We start from the raw sequence: 23,355 nt of genomic DNA, 5'->3' as shown, positions 1-23,355 counted from the left end.
GCTTAAAATAAGAGTCAGCCAGGTCTCCAGAGGCTCCCTCCCCTAACTGGGGGTTCCTGCACCCCTGCATCCCCAAGTGCCACTTTGAGTGTATCCAGGCAAACTCCTGGGAAAGGCATCAAAAGGCCGCTGAAACTTCCTCACAAGAATTGGGTGGTCAGAGCCTCCCTGGGAACTCCAGGCAGGACCCTGGGAGCTCACAGGAGAGCAGCTGCTGCAGCCCAGGACCAGGAGCAAAGGGAAAGCTTGGCCCTAAGCTGCCCCCAGCATGGTGCCAGCTTCGTGGCAGGAGTGACACCGCTGCCCTGAGTGGGGACACCATTGCCCAGAAGCTGGAGAGGAAGCCCCTGGCCAATAAGCTGCAGACAGACACCTTGGGGGGATTATGTGGGGGATAGGATTGCTTGGAGAACAGACTCTGCTGCCGTCCCTGCTGAAGGCGAATGAAATTCCTTCTCTCATTCTCTGGGGGCCTCCTGGCTTTTTGCTTCTAAGATGATGTTCTGTTTAAAAAATTTAGCTAAATTTAAAAAAAGAAAAAGAAAAAAGGAAGGAAGGAAGGAAGGAAGGAAGGTAATAAAACACTCAAAACAGGAATAAAATGTTTCCTTTCATTGGAGCTGAAATGAAATGTTTGCTTTTGGACACCAAACCAAAAAATTCAATTTGTCCAGTTCTGCTGCTATAGAGATTTTTAAAGGATTGATTAACATTTTCTTTTTATTTCTCTTTATTTTCCATTTTTTTCCCCCTCTGAGTTCCAGGCTGTGGCTGGAACCAGAAACAGAAATGACAAAATAATTGTGGGAGAAAGATTGTTCTTGCAGTATTTCTGACCAGGCAGGAAGCACCACAAATCTTGTTGTTATGAAATTTCTAGTATGATCCTGTAAAACAAAAAAGTTTGGATTAATATCTGATCTGAACTATCTGAGATTTGTCTCTCACAACATGTTGTTTACAGCAATGGTTTTCCAGCTCTTTCATTAAGTGCACAACTTCATACAAGATAGATGCCTCTAAGGACCTGCACTTCTAAGTGCTCAATCCCCGCAAATGCTTTGTGCTGAGGGACACCAGGAAAAGGTCAGTGTGTCTAACTTCCATATTCTCTGCCCACAAACATTTTTATTAAGTCCGATGTCCCTCAAATACAGACATCATCTCTGGGACCAGGTCCGCTCAGTGGAGTCAATCCCGCGTGGTGGGGCTCAGCAAGGGAGCGCAACCTCCACCCCCTGATTCACCTCAGTGGGCCACGCAGCCTGTCCCAGTTGAGGGGGCGCAGCCAAAAAATTTGGGGAGTATGTGACCCCGTGTGCTGCCCTCAATGTGTCACCTCTGGGAGAGGATGCAAATATGTTTGCTCTGCCTCCAAGCATGCCAGCACTTGTACATGTGACTACATTAATTAGCTTCACTGTGAAAATTAGACTTGTGGGAAAAAATGCCTCTGTGATAAAATCATGCAGCAGAAAACGTTTCTATTGTTGGAAGTTATAGAGAGCTAATTATGATTTCTTCAGTGATTTGGATGAAAACTCTTACTGGAGAGATACTGGATAAAGTTCCTATTGTATTCTGTCTGTTTCCGGTCTCCTACCTCCTTCCAATCATCATAACAGCTGCTATAAGGAATCTGCACACTGCCTCCATTGCAGGTCAGGTAAATATTGCATCAGTTTCTAGAGAGCAGGCTTGGCAGCTGGCATGACAGCGCAAAGGGAGGGGGGCATTTCTTCAAAAAATAAAATTTAAGAATGGCTGAGAGAAAACCTATCTATTGCTATCAAAATATTACTAGCAGTAAAGAGCTGAAACTTCCATTAAAGCAAAAGCTTATACAAATGTTCATTTTAACATAACTCTGTCTTACCTTGCTCATTATGCACCATGATATTTGTTTGTCCCATTGACCCACTGATATCAATAGGAGTTCCACTTTGTAATGGGGGGGGGGGAATAATAGCAACATTTTACAGATGGCTAACTGAGGCATAGAAATACTACAAAAGAATAATTACATAAGATAAGCAGCAAAGAATCCTGTGGCACCTTATAGACTAACAGATGTTTTGCAGCACGAGCTTTCGTGGGTGAATACCCACTTCTTCGGATGCAAGCAGTGGAAATTTCCAGGGGCAGGTGTGTATATATAAGCAAGCAAGAAGCAAGCTAGAGATAACGAGGTTAGATCAATCAGGGAGGATGGGGCCCTGTTCCAGCAGCTGAGGTGTGAAAACCAAGGGAGGAGAAACTGGTTCTGTAATTGGCAAGCCATTCACAGTCTTTGTTTAGTCCTAAACTGATGGTGTTAAATTTGCAAATGAATTGGAGCTCAGCAGTTTCTCTCTGGAGTCTGGTCCTAAAGTTTTTTTGCTGGAGGATGGCCACCTTAAAATCTGCTATTGTGTGGCCAGGGAGGTTGAAGTGTTCTCCTACAGGTTTTTGTATATTGCCATTCCTAATGTCTGATTTGTGTCCATTTATCCTTTTCCTTAGAGACTGTCCAGTTTGGCCGATGTACATAGCAGAGGGGCATTGCTGGCATATGATGGCATATATTACATTGGTGGACGTGCAGGTGAATGAACCGGTGATGGTGTGGCTGATCTGGTTAGGTCCTGTGATGGTGTTGCTGGTGTAGATATGTGGGCAGAGTTGGCATCGAGGTTTGTTGCATGGGTTGGTTCCTGAGCTAGAGTTACTATGGTGCGGTGTGCAGTTGCTGGTGAGAATATGCTTCAGGTTGGCAGGTTGTCTGTGGGCGAGGACTGGCCTGCCACCCAAGGCCTGTGAAAGTGTGGGATCATTGTCCAGGATGGGTTGTAGATCCCTGATGATGCGGTGGAGGGGTTTGAGCTGGGGACTGTATGTGATGGCCAGTGGAGTCCTGTTGGTTTCTTTCTTGGGCTTGTCTTGCAGTACATAAGTACCTACATAAGATAAAACATTTGTGTTATTTTGTCAATTCATGTAAAATAAAACATAATAGAAAGTAATGTTGAAAGGCAGAGTCTTCCATCTAAAGCCCTAATATCCTAAGATAATACTTTTCAAATATCTAGCATGCAGTTTGGTATATGTGAATTTAACAAGTTGCATTGCCCCTATCATGAAGCAAGTTGTTTAAGGGCATTGTATGTTAGGCTATCAGTGCAAAGCACTGACAGAAAGGGGGAACCGAGAAAGTAAATCATCCTTGAGAATCTGAATAGTAGGTTTAGAGGAGATAGTAGGTTTTCAAAGGGGTGGTTAACAGCAAAATTGTTCAAATATAATTAGCATATGGCTGGTCTAGATGAGATTAGACAGAAAGGGCATTGTGCATGATGAGTTCAATGGTATGGCCATGAGCATTGGTGAGGAACATGAAAAAAAATGAGTAAAAATAAGGAAGTCAAGAGCAGAGAGTGTTGACGGAAAGAGGATCTGTACATATCTGCACAATGAGGATTAACCGAAAGGAGAGAGGGAAGAGTTAGAGACATAAGAAGGTTTGTTTCCTGTTGTATCCAGAAACATTTTTAGAGACACTAATCAGTATTCATTTCTATTCAATAAAGTATCAGTCTGCATAGTAGCAGTTTGGAGAAATTAAGCTCGAATAATTAATTTTAAAACTCTAATCATCAAGCTAATGAGAACTCAAGCTAAGATTTTAATAGAAAGATTATATTTTGAAGGTTTTAAATACAAAATGTTGCCTACAGTTCATTTCACAGAGCTGCCAGTGTGTAATTATCACAATGATACATTGAGAGGTCTGTTCTGCGTTTGCTTAGTTTTGCCAAAATTATAAATTCCACTCAACATTTTTGTTGTGTTATCACTTGAACTGTTATAAAAACTGTTGGTTTCTAAAATAGTTGCAAAGTAGACCTTAAAAATGTCTGAACAGTAAGAGAAAAAAATCAATAATGCAGTATATTTATTGATCTGAAGATTTGGCCTATAGGACCCACCACCGTAGAATATTGGTGCTTCGTAAGTAAATTAAATCAGGGGTCGGCAACCTCTGGCACACGGCTCGCCAGGGTAAGAACCCTGGTGGGCTGGGCCAGTTTGTTTACCTGCCGCGTCAGCAGGTTCGGCCAATCGCAGCTCCCACTGGCCGCAGTTCACTGTCCCAGGCCAATGGGGGCGACGGGAAGCTGCGGCCAGCACATCCCTCGCCTGCACCGTTTCCCGCAGCCCCTATTGGCCTGAAACGGTGAACTGCTGCCAGTGTGAGCCGCTATTGGCCGAACCTCCTGACACGGCAGATAAACAAACTGGGCTGGCCCACCAGGGTGCTTACCCTGGTGAACCGCATGCCAGAGGTTGCAGATCCCTGCTCTAGTAGTTGGAATTTCCTAAGAGCTGATGGCTTCATGCCCAGATTGTGCTGCATTGCAAATGCCTTTATATTAGGGGTTCCCAAACTTGGTCTGCAGCTTGTTCAGGGTAAATTCCCAGGCAATGGGAGCTGCGGGAAGCAGTGGTCTGGCCCGCGCCACTTCCCGCAGCTCCCATTGGCCTGGAATGGCAAACTGCAGCCTTGGGAGCTGTGACTGGCCGTACCTGTGGATGTTCAGGTAAACAAAGCGTCTTGTGGCTCGCCAGGGGCTTACCCTGAACAAGCCGTGAACCAGGTTTGGGAACCCCTTTTTTATATTGAAGACCAGGACATGGTGTGCCAGGATGGGACAGAGACTGCAAACATGGCAGAAAGCATTACTCCCAAATGCTACAATGTGGGAGCTTAGCATCAGTGAGAAATCTAGGAGCATCCCTAAATTATGGACTGAATTGACAATTAGGTATGTACCTTCAACCAGAGTGGACTGCACCATAGCTGCACATTTCACAAAGAGTTTTCCTCTGCCTACCAGAAAAACATCTGTCTTACTCAGGTTCAACTTCAACCATCTGTCCTTTGTCCATGAGAAGACCTCATCCAAGCACCCAACCATCTTGATAATAGCGGTATGGACATATATTATGAAGGATAGAAAGAGCAATGTGTCATTTGCATATTCCTGGCACTTGAACTGATGTCATCTGACCAGTTCACCTAGTAGCTGCATTTCAGTGTTGAACAGAACAAGAGAGAGAATTGATTCTTGTGGGACTCCACAGGAAGCAGGCTAGTGGCAGAAGTGCAGTTCCTCATCACTTCTCTGAGAGTGTGTCTCTCCAGGAAGGATGTAAACCATTTTTAATACGTTCTTCTGGACCACTGCCACCTCTTTCAGGTGGGAAAGCAATGTCTCCAGGTCAGCAATGTCAAATGCTGTAGAGAGATCCAGGAGAATGAGAATGGATGTCTACCCAACACCTATTTAGAGATGGAGATCATCCATAGGTGCAACTAAAGCTGTTTCCATCCCATACCCTGGCCTGACTCCAGATTATTTTGGCTCTAGGATATTAGCTTCAATCAGATGAGCTTATGGCTGGCCTTTGGCTAGCTTCCATATGAATTTGCTTGAAAAATGTCAGTCAACTATTCATGAAACACTTGCAGGATCAAACACTCAAATTAGAATTTAAATAAAACATTGTGTCAAACTTTAAAACTCAGCCAAGATTAGAAAATAGGAAACTGTGCAACTGACCATAATGTAAAAATATTTACTGAGTATTATCTGCCATCAAAATTGCAAAATATCTCAACTGTATTTTTTAATTGCCAGATAGATAACCTGTACATTAGAGTGCCATGTCAGTTATAAAATCAATACCTGCAGCATGTAAAACACTTCTTAGTAATGCAAACACAATAATTTGTTGTAACAACAACAGCAATGTGTATTATGTTAATATTCCATGCAATATCACCAAACAATTATATTAAAGTTCTCTCTGATCTTTAGATTAATTTATTTATGCAACTCACAATTTTAAATTAAGGTCTGCAGAATTAAAAAACCAACCTTGAGTTAATTGAATGTGGAAATTAGTTCATATTTCTTATAGCTTCAGAAAACTAACAGGGGATTTAATATATCCAGTTGAGCATCTACATTATTATTGCTCTATTAAACTTGGATACAAATTGAATTTAAATCACATCTGTTTTAGTTCAATTAACAAAACTACTGCTTCCACAATGTTTGTTTTTGTTTTGTTTATTGCTTCTTCTGTTCCAAAGAATGAATGAATCCTGAAAGAACTGTTTTCCAAAGAATTGTAACCTTTTATTACAGTTCAGATAAAATAGGATAGTGAAGCTTAACTGAAGAGGGTAATGATGTTGATTTTCTATCTAGGGATATTTAATCATTAGAGATGAAGCATTGTTAGATGTGCGAATGTGTACGAAAATAAAACACTGAAGGTGTACAGATTATATTAATTATTATGTATCTTTCCTATGGATTACTTTAAAACCATCTGTCATTTAGATATTTGTGATTTTGATTTAGATTAACCTCTCCTATATGCATATTTAAATTAATGGAATGCATTATTCTGTTAGACTGGTACTTGATTAAGTTAATTATGCTCCCTTTATCTCTGTGTTTCTTATAACCAAGTTTATTGCATTTCTCATCTTTCCTTGTTATGTACAAGTTACTTTTAGCAGCAGGAGCTTCTTAACTTACCAGCTAATCATGACAAGATTTCTGATTATTTTATATGTTTTGCTCTTTGCAGCTTCTGGTGTCAGATGTGTAAGTAAAACAAATAACCATAATCAGAAGGAAATGTTGTTGGACGTATAAATAAATCTGTTTTAACTCCGTTACTTGTAAGTCTCTAGGTGACACTCAGTGGTTTCATAGCTGGTCTGAAACAAACAAAACAATAGATCTGAACTAAAAAAATCTAAAGAGATATAGACCTAGATAGGAATACTAACTTCCCATCTCTAATGAAAATAACACTTAATTTCACAGGGGTTTTTATGTAGGATACTGAACAAATGTAATGAGGTTAGTGATCTTAAGGAGTTATACCACCAAACTGTAAAAGAGATCATAAAGCTAGTACATAATGTTATTCAAACTAATGATACTCTAATTCTGGAATGGCCATTTGGTCCTATTTCACTTCCAGGAAAATATGCAACAGTCACTCATTCATGGGCATTTTATGAACAGCTCTAAATAAACAGAAAAAGTTTGATAAGACTCATGAAACAAGCTGACAGCTACAGTGAAGCTCTCACCTTTTGGGGGCGGCGGGGTATATGAAGCCATATACAGTAAATACATTATCCCATTAATATGTCTCATCAGGTGCTACAACTATAGAGAAGTATGATCTCAGGACAAATATATGGATCCAGGCTGGAGTGATGAATGGCAGGAGGCTGCAGTTTGGTGTGGCTGTCATTGATGACAAACTCTTTGTTATTGGAGGCCGGGATGGTTTAAAGACATTAAACACTGTTGAATGTTACAATCCAAAAACCAAGGCTTGGACTATCTTACCCCCAATGTCAACACATAGGCATGGTTTAGGTAAGAAATTTAAGTTTTAAAGAGACATAATTTGTTTTGGAAATGTATAATTTGTTCTGCAAACCTCAGTATTTTTGAGCTAAAGGTACAATGCAATAAGTAATGATGTGTGTTTGGTGGATGTTGCCAGGAATTGCAGCAATGCAAAAGAAATGTGATTTGCCAAAATGTTTCATATGCAGATACAGAAACAATATTCAGTCACTCTGTGGTGTGCTTGTATATGAAAAATAAAAATTGGATATGGAATTCTAAAATTAAAAAAGTAATAACCAAATATAGTTTTGGGTGGAGGAAGGAGAAGAAAAGAAAACTGAAACTTGCGAAGATTGACCCTGAAGTGTAGTCTTGATTTTCTTTTTGTCACTGCCATCCTGAATTATTTTTTGTGTTTGATCAAACAGTCAAAATACACTGCACTCTCTCATGTCTTAGGAGAGCCCCGGCTGTGATAGATGATACGGATGGGAGGTACATCAGCTTAGTAGCAGTGGCGAGAGGCTTATAACTTTATAAGCACTGGCAAGAATGGCATTCATCAGCAGTTATAGCACCTGTAGCATGTGTGCACTGCAAGACTCCCTCAGATAAGTGTTACTGGGGTGATTACTGCTTGCACATGCCTTTGCATTCAAGAGTGCATACAGTCACATGCCTGCTTCATGCAAACCCTTCACAATCCATCAACAATTATATAGAAAGGTAAACACTGATTATCTGAATCCTCACTACCAAAAAAAAAAAAAAATTCACCAGAATTCAAAATCTGTATACAAGCCAAATTTTGCTTTTCTGAAACTCCAGTTATCTGAAGATTTCGGTTATCCTTTTTACACATCTAGATTATCAAAATGTGTGTGTGTGCGTGTGTGTGTGTGTGTGTGTGTGAGAGAGAGAGAGAGAGCATATTCTCTAGCTATATATGTATCTATGTATACTGTTGAAAATACTGGGCCTGATTTTGACTTCCATCAATATAACTCCTTTTATATCCACTGATGTGAGAATATGGTATATTACATTATATATTATGTATTACATATTCTCATCTCAGTGGAAGTCAATGATGTTACACCATTGTACAACTGATGAAAGGTCAAAATTAGGCCTATTATGTTCAGTAGCATATAGATACAGGGCATCTTTCTCCTTTCACACCTGTCTTATATCAGGGTAACTCCAGGAGTATTGTTGAAGTCAGGGGCGGCTCTAGACCCCAGCGCGCCAAGCAGGTGCGTGGGGCGGCCGTTTCCCGGGTGGGCGGCATTTGGCTCCGGTGGAGCTCCCGCCGGCATGTCTGCGGCAGGTCAACCGGAGCCCGGGACGACCGGACCTGCCGCAGGCATGACTGCGGCGGGTCCCCTCTTCCGCAGCTCCGGTTGAGCTCCCGCAGGCATGACTGAGGCAGGTCCGCGCGTCCCGGGCTCCGGTGGACCTGCCGCAGGCATGCCGGCAGGAGCTCAACCGGAGCCGCGGGAAGAGGGGACCCGCCGCGGGACCGGGGAAGGGCGGCGCAGCGCTCCGCGCTGCTTGGGGCAGCCTACTTTCTAGAGCCGCCCCTGGTTGAAGTTACTCTTTATTTAAACTGAAGAATGAAACCAGCCCATAATACTTTGTTAAGATTGATAGATTGGCTACCTGGAAGATTGAAGTCCTCTCTTTATCCACAGGGTAGGTGCAGTAGAACCTCAGAGTGACGAACACCTCGGGAAAGGAGGCTCTTCATAACTCTGAAATGTTTGTAACACTGAATAAAACATTATGATTGTTCTTTTGAAAGTTTACAACTGAACATTGACTTAATACAACTTTGAAACTTTACTATGCAGAAGAAAAATGCTGCTTTCCATTTATTTTTAGTAGTTTACATTTAACACACATTTTACTATATTTCCTTTTTTTTTCTTTTCTTTTCTTTTTGTCTCTGCTGCTGCCTGATTGTGTACTTGCGGTTCCAAATGAAGGTATGGTTGACGGGTCAGTTTGTAACTCTGGTGTTCATAACTCTGAGGTTCTTCTGTATAGTAAAATATAGGCATCATTAGCACAAGTTATATTTCCCTGAAATAACCATAGATCATAGAATCATAGAATATCAGAGTTGGAAGGGACCTCAGGAGGGCATCTAGTCGAACCCCCTGCTCAAAGCAGGACCAATCCCCAACTAAATCATCCCACCCAGGGCTTCGTCAAGCATGACTTTAAAAACTTCTAAGGAAGGAGATTCCACCACCTCCTTCGGCAACATATTCCAGTGCTTCACCACCCTCCTAGTGAACAAGTTTTTCATAATATCCAATCTAAACCTCCCCCACTGCAACTTGAGACCATTACTCCTTGTTCTGTCATCTGGTACCACTGAGAACAGTCTAGATCCATCCCCTTTGGAACCCCCTTTCAGGTAGATGAAAGCAGCTATCAAATCCCCCACATTCTTCCCTTCTGCAGACTAAATAATCCCAGTTCCCTCAGCCTCTCCTCATTAGTCTTGTGCTCCAGCCCCCTAATCATTTTTGTTGCCCTCCGCTGGACTCTTTTCAATTTTTCCACATCCTTTTTATAGTGTGGGGCCCAAAACTGGACATAGCACTTCAGATGAGCCCTCACCAATGCCGAATAGAGGGGAATGATCACGTCCTTCAATCTGCTGCCAATGCCCCTACTTATACAGCCCAAAATGCCGTTAGCCTTCTTGGCAACAAGGGCATACTGTAGACTCATATCAAGCTTCTCATCCACTGTAACCCCTAGGTCCTTTTCTGCAGAACTGCTGCGTCGCCACTCAGGCCCTAGTCTGTAGCTGTCCATGGGATTTTTCTGTCCAAAGTGCAGGACTCTGTACTTGACCTTGTTGAACCTCATCAGATTTCTTTTGGCCTAGTCCTCTAATTTGTGTAGGTCCCTCTATATCCTATCCCTACCCTCCAGCATATCTGCCACTCCTCCCAATTTAGTGTCATCTGCAAACTTGCTGAGGGTACAATCCTAATAATCCAGATCATTAATGAAGATATTGAACAAAACCAGCCTCAGGACCGACCCTTAGGGCACTCCGCTTGATACCGGCTGCCAACGAGACATATAGCCTTTGATCACTACCCGCTGAGACTGATGGTCTAGCCAGCTTTCTATCCACCTTATAGATATGAACGGATAATTGTTTTCTTGTCTATTGAATCCCATACCTTTCTCCTGACACTGTCAAGAAGTATGCCAACCATGCTGATGGATTTATGTTATATGCACTTCTCCACTGGGAGCTGGATGAAGGCTAAAATAGAGTTGTCACATGGTAATGACTGAGCTGGATCTGGATTAGTGAGTTATAGATGGAAAGTTGCCATTTATTTGAGCCGCCCCATCCTCAGTTTACCTTAACACTATTTTATTATATTTTTATTTTTGGTCAGTATTAGTTGTTGGCAGGAGATGGGTGGCATGTTGCCCTTCCTGGAGTGAAATTAAGACAAAACTACTGAATATTTAAAAAAAAAAGTTTGGGTTTTTATTTTAATGTATTAGTAATCCTTTGGAATAATTATGTACATAAATGTATATTCATCTGTAAAATAAAATGTATTTCTAAGCTTACTGGTTTCCATTGGCAAACATTGATTTTTTTTTTTGCTAATGGAAAGCAATGTATCCTGATTTCATTCCAGTTAATTTTGTTATTTGTACTTCAGCTACATTGATGATATAAATGGGATTGCACACAACTTTTGAAATAGTGTAAGTTAACTGCTTGAGAGACAAAAGGGATCAGAAAAGGCTACAACATTTTAAAGAAGGCTTCAAAAATATCCTTTGATTTTAATTCTCTGCTATTAAGCAAAGGATTTTTTCTCTTAGAGCAATTTAGAGTCCAGAGGACATTCGCCACCAGAACATAACATGTATAAGTTATGGGAAAACTGACCTATCTGTACTGCGTTTTGGTAAGGTTGCCTAGTTTGATAGAATCATTATAGAATCATGAAATCTAGAAATGGAAAAGACCTGTTAGGTCAGCTTGTCCATCCCTCTGAGTTACAATTTGTACTATTGTCTTTCTTTTTGCATTACTTTTGAACGTTGTGTTCTGCTTACAGCTTTTTCTTCTTTATCATCTTATTTTTTTAAATGACTATGCAATGGTTTCCTAGTGCTTTTTAGTTAGAATATATGTGTATAATCTGATGCTACAGGCTGAGCATAGACTGACTACCTGTGCATATTATCTGAGATGAGATGATATCCATTTCAAAATGTCATGTTACTAATTTTCTGAAATAATTAGTAGTTGACCTCAACTGAAGATAATCTGTTAGTAAATGAGAACACTATTGTATTACACTGGACCAGAAAATAGAGGAGTTTAGAGGTGTATTGAATGCTTTGAGACATAGATATGATGGACAATTCTCACAAAGGGAAAAATACTCTCTGAAGGGTGTGGATTTCAAGTGAGTCCATTTACTTCAATAGAGTTACTCCAGATTTACACCTGTATAATAGAACAGAAATTGGTCCTATGAATATTAGAAATTGACTGGCTAATCCATAGTACATAGCAATGACAATTTGTCCCATAATGTATAAATATGAGAATATGGCTGAAACGTAGGCTCTGTGATTTAAAGAACTGCTGTACACAATATCTAATGATGCCATAGGCACCGACTCCATGGGTACTCCGGGGCTGGAGCACCCATGGGGAAAAAATGGTGGGTGCTTTGCATCCACTGGCAGCCCCACATCAGTTCCTGCCCCCATGCCGCCTTCCGCCTATGAGCGATCCCACGGATCAGCACCTCTCCCATCCCTCTTCGCACCTCCTGTCCAGCACAAAAATCTGTTTTGCATCATGCAGGGAGGCTGGGAGGCAGGGGGAGGAGTAAAGATGTGGCACACTCAGGGGAGGGGGCCGAACTGGGCAGGAAGAGGTGGGGCAGGGGTGGAGCAGGAAGAGGTTGGGGTGAGGCGGGAGCAGGAAGAGGCAGGGCAGAGTGGGGGCGGAGTGTGGGGCAGAGCCAGAGGTCGAGCATCCCCCGGCAGTTTGAAAAGTCGGCGCCTCTGAATGATGCCATCAGCATTCTGGGTAATTTGACAATCATTCTATTAGTAATAAATAATTTCTGGATAAAATAATATATTTACAATAGAAAAAGCTCTATTAAGTTATATGCATTGTTGTCGGTCCCAGGATATGACAGAGACAAGGTGGGTGAGATAATATATTTTATTAGACCAACTTGTGTTAGTGAGGGAGACAACCTTTCGAGCTTACACAGAGCTTTTTTTCAGGTTCCCAGACTTGAAGAAGAGGTCTCTGTAAACTTAATAGCTTATCTCTCTCACCAACACAAGTTGGTCTAATAAAAGACAGTACCTTGCCCATCTTGTCTCTATATTAAGTTATAGACATGTCTATAGAAATGATCTAGAGAACACTGACTATCTACAGTGATTTTTCCTGAGCAGGGGGGACTTGACCCTAGATCTTCCACATCCTGGTGGGTGCCTAATCACTAGAATATAGTGTCATTCTCTCTTTGTACCAGCGTACAGAGGAACAGCTTCAGCAGGAGAGACTGAGGGAGTCGCCCATCAGAATACCTCATAGAGCAGCGGTTAGCGCACTCTCGTGAGAGACCCCTATTCAAATTCTTTCTTCCTCTCAGGCCGAAGGGGGATTTTTTCCCCCACATCCTCAATGAGTATTCTAATCAGGGAGCTAAAAGTTATAAGATGGACACCACCACACCACCTAAGTCTCTTGTGGATCCAGTCCCTAAATCCTCCCCTCAGAATTTACTACTAGGCTCCGAACTCTCCTTATGCATTGTATAGGGATTTTGGGCACCTGACTTGGTAGATTCTCCTAGGTGGCAGCATGCCTAAAAGATAGGTATTACAACACTGAGTCTAGATCCCATTTATGGATCTGAATTCTAGTCTGATCCTGTTGGGCAATTTCTGTGTTTCTACCTAATTAATGAACTCAGCTGTTTTTATTCAAATACTTAGAGCCAGAGGCTCAGCTGGCATGAGCCAACCTAGCTTCATTAACCTCAATTGATTTACACCAGCTGAGGATCCAGCCAATTAATAACTGAACTCTCTGGTAGTTTTGGAGGTGTTAGAAATGTAAGACTCAAACTGTATGTTTGTGTATATATAATATCATGATTAGGCTTGGTAAAGAGTAGTCTCATCACTGGGCGTTGCTATGGATATGGTTTAGCTGGAGAATACTTTTGAAATGTTAGATAGGCAGGGCATTTTAATTCCACTTGATAAAATTAGTGTTGATACCCTCTCTAGAGATGAGAACATCTCTTTTCCCTAACAACAAAAGGAAAATGAATCCTATGAAACAGGTTTAAGAAGCTTGTTCATCAGGTTCATTATGCAGAAATCTTCAGTTGATTCCTAGCAGGGAAAATTTTGTTAATTTAAATATTTTCTACTGGTCTCAAATGAATCAGCCCCCTGGAAAGCAATTTTTTCCCTTGCTGTTTCGATATTTTCTGGCAATTCTAGCATAGTGCACATTCCTTTGCCATAAATTCCTATATTTTATGTCTATTTCAGTTAATTGGTAGTGGATAATTATAATGATCCTTTCATTCTCTTCCAAGGAATGCTTATTACATATTAAATCAAGTTCTTAATGGCTGTTAACAATTTTCTTGTTCCTTTTTTATTATTGTAATCAATCCATAACAGTATGATAGGAAGTCTGTCAGTGTTTGCACTGGATTAAATCTGCATGCTGTGAGAACATAGTCTAATCACTTATTTCCTTATCACCAATTGTTTAAAGAGCTCAGCAGCATTCACTGCTATACATGTGGATGACACTTGCTCCTTATGCTGAGTCAACAAGAAAACATTGTGAGCATGAGCAAAATGATGTAATTTTAACCTTATGTTTTCATCAGTGTGAAATGACAAAACATTGATTCGCTTATGTAATTCGTTCCTATTGGCTTTACTTTTACTCTTGCTATTTGACAAGTCTCAGAAAAAATATTTACATATTTAAAAAATCTATAATGCAGCTAGTGATGAATTAGAGAACCTTTAAACTAAACTGAATAAGACGGTAGAAACCATGTATTGGGTAGCTCTTAAAATGTTTCAGTCCACTAGGATATTTCTGAACAAGAATGTTTTGATATCTGTCCATCTGTTTTAGAAAAAAATGTTGTAGCCTGTAATAGGGATGTAGCAGATTATTCCCTCCTGTCTTCCTCCTTTCTCCTCCCCCTGCCCCCTTAACCTCCAAGAACAAGAAAGAAGCCCCTGAGGACCTGTGCCTCAAAGGTGCTTGTCTGAGGTGAACCGCATGCCAGAGGCTGCCGACCCCTGCTCTACTGTGAGCTGAGAGTACTCTGAGCAGCTCCGTTCCTTTCTCTCTTGCAACTACTCAGCGACACCCCTACTCCCACCTGTTGCCTTTCAGGGAAGGGAAGAGAGTCACTCTGGTTGCTCCATGGCTTGCTTGCCTGCCTGCTGGTTTGTAGGAACTCATAGAAAGCAAGATTGGAGCTTGACTGGCATTGGTAAAGTATGGCTTCCCACCTCTCATGTTGCCGCTTGCAATGAATTTTAAGCAGAAGCTTAAAAAGAAGAAAAAAAAACCTACTATGGTAGTTCAGTTTGTCCTAACACATACGTGGACACACATGCCTTATCCATATTTGAAAAACAAAGTGTATTTATCAAATGAGCTAGTAAACTCTTGTTAATTAAATAGCACATGGCACTTAGTTGTAGACAAAGGCAACAGTATATAAAAACTTGTTTGCTGATCTTTCTCAACCAAAGGATTTACTATACAACTAATTTTCCCAGTGTAGACAAGGCCACTAATAAGACCCTGGCTATGGTGTCAAGCTGGTTGTTTGTGATGTGTCCAGTGCCCACTTTGAGGTAGGATGAGACCACTAAACTACAGTACAGTAACTCCTCACTTAAAGTTGTCCAGGTTAAAGTTGCTTCATTGTTATGTAGCTGCTCCCTGAGACTCCTGATTGCTGCATGGGGCAAGGGAAGGAAGAGGGGGGCTAATGTCAGGGTGTCCCCCTCACCCCTGCTCCTGCACCCCACTTACCCCGTCTTCCATACAGCAGGGGGGACACACCAGGGCTCAGGATGGAGGAAGCTTGCAGCAGCTGTGGTTTCAGTAAGCTGATCTAATTAACAAGGCAGTGTACTTAAAGGGGAAATGCTCATATCTCCCTCCATTCCTGCTGCCTTGTAGAGTGAGAGAGTTAACCCTTGAGGGATCAGCCAATTGCTAGTTCATCATTTAGCACAGGGGTCGGCAACCTGTGGCATGCGGCTTGCCAGGGTAAGCACCCTCGCGGGCCAGGCCAGTTTGTTTATCTGCCACATTGGCAGGTTCGGCCGATCGTGGCTCCCACTGGCTGCGGTTTGCCGTCCCAGGCCAATGGGGGCAGCGGGAAGCCGCGGCCAGCACATCCCTCACCTGTGACTCTTTCCGCAGCCCCCATTGGGCTGGGATGTCGAACCGCTGAACCTGCCAATGCAGCAGGTAAACAAACTGGCCTGGCCTGCCAGCGTGCTTACCCTGGCGAGCTGCGTGCCAGAGGTTGTCGACCCCTGAGTTAGCAGTAAGGGAAATATCCCACCCTCTGACTCCTCCACCTCAACCAAGCTTAACAATCATGATCACTGTGTACCATTTTGATTAAAACTTATACTTTGTGTGTATATATATATACACTTTTGTGTATAATATAGTCTTTTGTCTGGTGAAAAAAATTTCCCTGGAACCTAACTCATTTACAGTAATTCTTATGGGGAAATTGGATTCACTTAACATCATTTCGCTTAAAGTCACATTTTTCAGGAACATAACTACAACGTTAAGTGAGGAGTTACTGTATCATCCCAGGTTTCTGAAACTGAAAGAAACATATATTTAAGATTAAATGACAGTGATTTTTATTTTCAGCAGTCTTTTTCTTTAACATACATTTTCACTTTTTTATTCATTTTTAAGAACCATTTTCACAGTGGAAGACACTTCAGGGTGTGTTTAACATAGTGAGTAGACCTGGTTTGGTTTAGTGCACTTGACTGGGTCCCACAGTTTATTCTAGTAGCCATTCTAGTCATGTTTATTGATTAAGTATGGTTGCACTGCTGCCGTCTAATTTGAAGAGAGCCCTTTTTGCAGTCCATTATATGTTCATAAACTCCTCAGTAGTTTAGAATAAATCTGCTTTTGTTTGTTTGCTGTTTTTTAATTTAATATCAGGTAACATAATTGCTAGCAACCACAGGTCACTCACTTCACGAAGAGATGAGGATCAAATATGCAAGTAATAACAAAAAATGGAAATTGTTCAGAGGCCTGGGAGGAAAACATATCCTTGGGAACCTGAAACATTTGGGAGTATGGAGGGATTTCACAGCATCAGAAGAATGTCATACCCCATATGTAACACAGGGCTTGTCATAGTCTATACTTTGAAAGGAAATGTCCAACGAAAACCCACACGCTATAGGAAATCATGACAAGGATGGCATCTACCCCTTTCATTCAGTGGAGGCACTGTGCCTCTAGAAGTGTTGTCAATCAGATGAAACATAAAGCCAACATCCTGACATCTCTAATGACCATCTTGGGGACTGTCAACAAGAGCAGAGGTGACATCGCTAGGTGTTTTGGTTAAAAGCTATTTCTGGCTACCTAAAGTTTTTCTCTTTAATTTCAATATGTGAAATTATGGTTCATTTCCAATCCTAGTAAACTGTTGTGTATTGTTGTAGTTAAATAGTTAACTACACTGTTGAATAGTTGACGTGCTTCACTGTAGAATAGTAAATTTCAGGGGTGAGTGAAATCACTATTTTATCTACAGCAATATCCTGATGCTATTTACTGAGTCACACAAGGAGTGGAGGGGTAAGGTTTTATTTTCACTGTAGGCACCCATGCAATCTTGTTACTGCAGAACAGAACAGTCCATAGTGGCCAAGGGAGAATGCATAGTGAGGCATATGTAACACTTGCTCTGAGAAGGATCATCTTGCAACTTCTGTGGGTTCATGTTGCCACCACCGCATAAATTAAAGGGGACCAAGAGTCTAACCATGCTCCAGTTGGCTCCCTGGGACTACGGTGGATCAGCAAGCACAGCAGCTGGTCTTCCATAATAACAGTCTTTTGAGCAATAGGTTGTAATGTGCTGTGCCACTATGCTGTTTCTTCCTCATCTATCACACAGATGCACCGGAAGGCAGAGTTTTGCCTGGGGTTTATGTGCTTTAGGATTCATTTTTTTTTGGCTGAAAGGCCTGTGTTACTGGCTTTGTCACCAGAGTAATAAGCATGGGCTGAGGAAGCCATGGTGTGGATCCAACCCCCTAATGGAGGGAAGTCTGCTAAATGCTTGGCTTGATCCACTGAAATTGCACAGTTTAAAGCTTCCCATCTTTGCGTTCAGACAACCACATAGCATAAACTGGCTTTTCTGAAAAATGTAACTAATTTCTAGAAATAGTCAGTACAACAATGGGCAGTGGTAAAAGGAGGGAAGAGGAGGAGGAGGATTTATCTTTATTTCTCCCCCACACACACACACCGCCCCTGCTCCCCACAGATTCTTTGGAATAGTTCTCTGACTTGGCTCATTGTGGGATCCCATAATGTATATTAATTTATAAACAGTACCATTAGGCTAACTCCGAGATAAAGGTACAGATAGAATTAGGGAGACACTGTTACTCAAAATACAGTCACGGTATTTCTGAATAAAGCGAATTATTAGGCAAATTTTACATGTCTGCAATGTTATCACTATCCCAGGAATTCAGAAGTTTCTTTAATTTATTTTGAAAACCCACAGGGCCCAGATATTTAATAAAGGCTCCTTCTCTTCTCAGCACTCACCCATATCCAACTGCCTTTGGTAACTTTTCCCTGAATAAAGGAAACTGCACCTTGCATTTGTGTCCTTCTGTAATCCATCACATATGCATACTCTGCTGTGTTTAATTTTTGATTTCAGAATCTTTTCTAAAGAACTAGTAAAATTTGGATTATGAGTTAATTGCACCACCAAACAGCAAGAAAAGTTGGACTTCAAGTCAGGCAGCTTATAGTAAGACATAAAAATTATCAATAATAGCAAGTGATATGTAAAAAACTACAAAGGAAGTATAATTATTTATTTATAAATGTTCTCTCTTTTTATGTTCATGCCTCTGTAAAAGCACTTCTTGCAAAATATTTTGAATATTCTGTAATAAATATATTTTAATGCAATGTATTTTTAAAGTGAGTTACCTAATACAAAGGTATTTAGACTAAGACTCTGAATTAAAAAAGAGAGGCATGAACATTAACTCACCATCACCACCATGAGCAAACATTGCACCCAGCTAAGTTTTAAATGAAACTAAAGGCAGGCCTATACTACAAATTTACGTTGGCACAGCTGCACTGCTGTAAAGAAGATGCTCTAAGCCAGGAGTTGGCAACCTCTGGCCATGGTTCGCCGTCCCAGGACGCGGCAGGTAAACAAACTGGCCCAGCCCGCCAGGGTGCTTACCCTGGCGAGCCACATGCCAGAGGTTGCCGACGCCTGCTCTAAGCCAGTGGGAGAGAGCTCTCCTGTAGGCTCCATAATTCCACCTCCGCAAGAGGCAGTAGCCATGTCAGCAGGATAAGCTCTCCCATCAACATAGCGCTGTCAACCCGGGAACTTAAGCTCGGTGTAACTATGTCACTCCAGGGTGTGGATTTTTCACACCCCTGAATTATGTAGTTATACTGAAGTATGTAGTGTTGATCAAGCCTGCGGTTACACATTAAGGCTCCAATCCTGCAAAAACTGATGCATAAGCTTTACTTTACACATATGAGACGTTCTATTGGGTATTACATATATGCTAAAGTTATGCATGTGCATAACTGTTTACAGGATTGAGGCCAATGTTGTTATACATTAGGTAGTAAGGGTAAAAATCACCCCATACACAAAAGGCCCACAGAAGTCCTATGCGCCCCTTATTTTCTAGTTAAGACTCATTTTGAGATCTTAAGTCACACTTAGGCCTGGGGCTGGTCCTATGCACAGTGATGAATGTCACTCATACCAAATTATCTATAAGTATTCAGCAAAATTCTGAATAACTGCTAACATATATCATCGAGCTCTCTGGAGAGTCTCAGAAATATGAGTGCAAACCTTAGGATAGACTGTTAAGCAGCAGGGCACACACCCCAAATTGTTTGTGAGTTCTACACTTAGATTTCACCAATGAATGATCAAGTGTGAACTCCACAGGCACTATAACAGCTTTAACATGGAGTCACAGACAGTACTCTTGTGTACTCCAGTCTACCTTGCCACCCAGGTAAGCTTGACTTTGTAATAGATGGCCCCGTGGACCCTTACACCAAAAAGCACGACAAAATTTAGATTACTCCCAGTCCCAAAGGACCAGTCACTTATCCCAGATCAATTGTACTTTAGATCTTACACCAAAGACAGTGCTTGTAGCCAGTCCTATAATAAATTAACTAAAGATTTATTAACTAAGAAAGAGAAATAAGAGCGTTACTTGCAGATAAATATACAGCCACAACACAAGTTATAGTCATATAGGCTCAAAAGGTAATAGAGGCTGCTGTAATATGCAAGTTCTATATGTCCTCTAGAGGTCCAAGCTACGTAGCTGGTCGTCAGTTGCTTATGCTTAGGAATCTAGCCTTTCGAAAGTCCCAGCAGCATAGAGATCCGTTCCTTCTTGTCAGGGATTTTTGTTCCCTTCTCCCAGAGTTCAAGATGATGAAATGAGTCCTTGTGCATGTCTCCTCTACATGGGTGTCGGGGGAGCAATCATCAAAGTCTTTTGTCCTCTGATGTTCCACAATAGTTTGCCTGGTGTCTATGGGTCTTCTTTTGTTGGCACTTCCTGTGGCAAACTAATATTTCACACTTGTTAATGCTTCTCTCCTGACAGTGTGAGTTTACAGTTTCAGAGCAAACACTTAAATATTACGGTATAACATAGGATACAGATATAATACGTGAGATTAATGCATGCAGCAATTTACAAGAATTTTATATAGTTTACACACTAAACACATTTTTTATAACTCTGATACGTATTTTACCAATACTAAAACAGAGGTGAGCCAGACTCGATTCCAGCTATTCATTGGTCAATGTTCAGTTGAGGCCTAAGGGCCTTGGCATTAGCTGTCACCTGGTCTGCCAGTGTCAGAGATACAGCCAAAGCTAAATGAGAAGTTGAAGAGCTGATAGAGCAGTGAATGATACAGCCACATGTATTTGATTATTAGTGCTGCAGAATGTTAGTACTATTACCACTTTTTAATAAAAGAACAAATTCCCACAGTTAGACATCCTCATGAAGCTGAACATACTAATTAGACAGGGGTACCTTTTTTTTTTTTTTCAAAATCACTAAAGTCTCCAACTTAAAAAAATGATTTAGGTACTTAGGAGTCTAGTAAGAAATGCAGTGGGATTTCAGGGCCATATTTTCAAAAGTATGTACACTCCTAAAGAAGCCCATGGGAACCTAGTGGGATTTGCAGAAGCATCTACATGGCTATCTTCCATTGAAATCAATGGGAGTTAGGTACTGAGGTGCTTTTAAAAATCCCATCACATATCTACCTGCCTTGTTAGGTGCCTAAATACCTTTAAAAAATCTCACATTAGGGTCCTAACTGCCTAAATCCCTTTTGAAAATGGGAAGTTGGCTCCTAAGTCATTTAGGATCATTGAAAATGTTACCTACTATCTTTCCTTTTGTAACCCCTTTGGACCCAAGTGGCTACCTAGAAATTTGGGGTCTTGTAGGTTGCACCAGTTGGTGATTGAGTCAGGTATTTCTTTGATGTCATTTTGTTTATTTCTGATGAATGCGCAAAGTTCTGTTCCCCTGAACACAGGAGGAATAAAACAGGAGATAGTTTTTTTCTTGCTCTCAGCTCCCAGCCTCTTTCAGACAGCACCTAACCCAAAAATTCTCTCTAGGCTTCTCCCAGGGCCTCACGCGATGTTTGCTGGCTCTGGGGCTTCTTTCTGAGTCTGTTTTTGTGTGATTCTGTAGCTTTCTCTTTCCCCCCAAAAAATACCCAGTGAAGACTTCCACCCACATAGTTCTACTTCCTGGGCAAACTCTAATATGTTTATGTTTTAGATGGGAGCTGCTGGAAAGTTGCTTAATTGTTTCTTATAGCCATCTTAAATGAAAACCAGTGATTACACCCACCCACTTCTCCCACCCATTTCTCCCAACCCACCACACTACCGAAGAAGTGGGTATTCACCCACGAAAGCTCATGCTGCAAAACATCTGTTAGTCTATAAGGTGCCACAGGATTCTTTGCTGCTTCTTAAAAATCTTTGCTATTGTAATCATAAGATTTTGGAGCAAACAGTTGCACTTAAGATGAAGAATGTGCTCTTGATTAAATAGGTTGATGAAAATTTTACTCTACCCCAGGGGTCGGCAACCTCTGGCACGCGGCTCTCCAGAGTAAGTACCCTGGCAGGTGGGACCAGTTTGTTTACCTGCTGCATTGGCAGGTTCGGCCGATCACGGCTCCCACTGGTCACGGTTCACTGTCCTAAGCAAATGGGGATGGCAGGAAGCCGTGGCCAGCACATCTCTCGCCCCCGCTTTGGCCTGGGATGGCGAACCGCGGCCAGTGGGAGTCGCGATTGGCCGAACCTGCCGACACGGCCCGGCCTGCCAGGGTGCTTACCCTGGTGAGCCGCGTGCCAGAGGTTGCCAACCCCTGCTCTACCCCTAATCATAATTAAATTTGGTATTTCCATTTTCTATAAAGATATTGTGACAATTCAATTCTGAAAATAAAACCTTTTCTCTTATTAAATGATATTTGTTTCTGTTTCTAAACTAGACAATAGGCTGATACACACTGGAAAGCGTGAAGACTGCACTTCAAACACTTATTTGCTTATACTGTTGACATATAGGGTTAAGATAATATTAATAAGTCTGCCTACAAGATTCATATCTGCTTTTAAGGAAAGTTACTGATAGTGAGAAAAAACAGTTTTAAAATATAGCTTACAGTGTGAGGGCCTCACTTCATGAAAGCACTTAAGCACATATTTGATTAACTTTAAGCATGTGCTTGAATATGCAATTAACTTTAAGCATGTGCTTGAATATGCAATTAACTTTAAGCATGTGCTTGAGTCCTATTAAAGTAGATGGGATCCATCTACTTTAATGAACAGGGATGGTATCTTGAATTGTGACTGAGATGAGAAGTGCCTGCTGGTTATAGGGTAGACCTCAAACCTGCATTTTGCCAGTGTTCCTGATTTCATTCATAAGCAGCAAAGAGTTCTGTTTCTGGGAAGATGAGATGGATTTGAATACAAAAGTGGACAGAATAGAATGAGGTAATGTGAAGTGAACTGGCACAGAGGAGAAAGGGAAAATAAGTGTCTGGTCCTCTGGAAGTGGTGGGATCTTCTGATAACCTGAGCAGCACCATCATCTCATCTCACAAAAAAAAGGATTTATAGTCCTATTTAAAACCAGTCTTAAAAAGAAGAGGGAAAGGCAAAATGCTTTTTTTCCCTTCTGAGAGAGTTTTTAGGTTGTAAGCAGGAAATGGAAATGCATTTTAGAAACCCTAATTTTCAAAAATTTGAAAAAAGTCCACAACTTTTAGATGCAGATTTTATTTCTCATATTAACTCCACTAATCAATTAAAACAGATTTCTTTATGGAGAGGAATCAGAATGAACAGCTGCAGCTTTTTATTAATGCTGAGGTAACTTAGATCTTTCTAGAGCAGGGGTCAGCAACCTCTGGCACGCGGCTCGCCAGGGTAAGCACCCTGGCAGGCTGGGCCACTTT

General features: G+C 41.3%; 1 protein-coding gene across 2 annotated transcripts in view; it reads left to right on the top strand.

Moving 5' to 3' along the window:
- Positions 1–23,355, top strand: part of KLHL1 (kelch like family member 1) — a 408,883-nt gene that overhangs the window by 324,476 nt on the left and 61,052 nt on the right. For both annotated transcript variants that reach the window (XM_039487597.1, XM_039487589.1), the window contains one exon: positions 7,227–7,451. In XM_039487597.1, coding sequence (XP_039343531.1) covers positions 7,227–7,451 — 225 coding nt within the window. The remainder of the gene's footprint in view (positions 1–7,226; positions 7,452–23,355) is intronic.

This window comes from Mauremys reevesii, linkage group 1 (assembly GCF_016161935.1).
Source record: "Mauremys reevesii isolate NIE-2019 linkage group 1, ASM1616193v1, whole genome shotgun sequence".
Classification (NCBI taxonomy): Eukaryota; Metazoa; Chordata; order Testudines; family Geoemydidae; genus Mauremys; species Mauremys reevesii.
The sequence above is the reverse complement of the archived record's forward strand: the minus strand, read 5'-3'. Positions and strand labels throughout refer to the sequence as shown.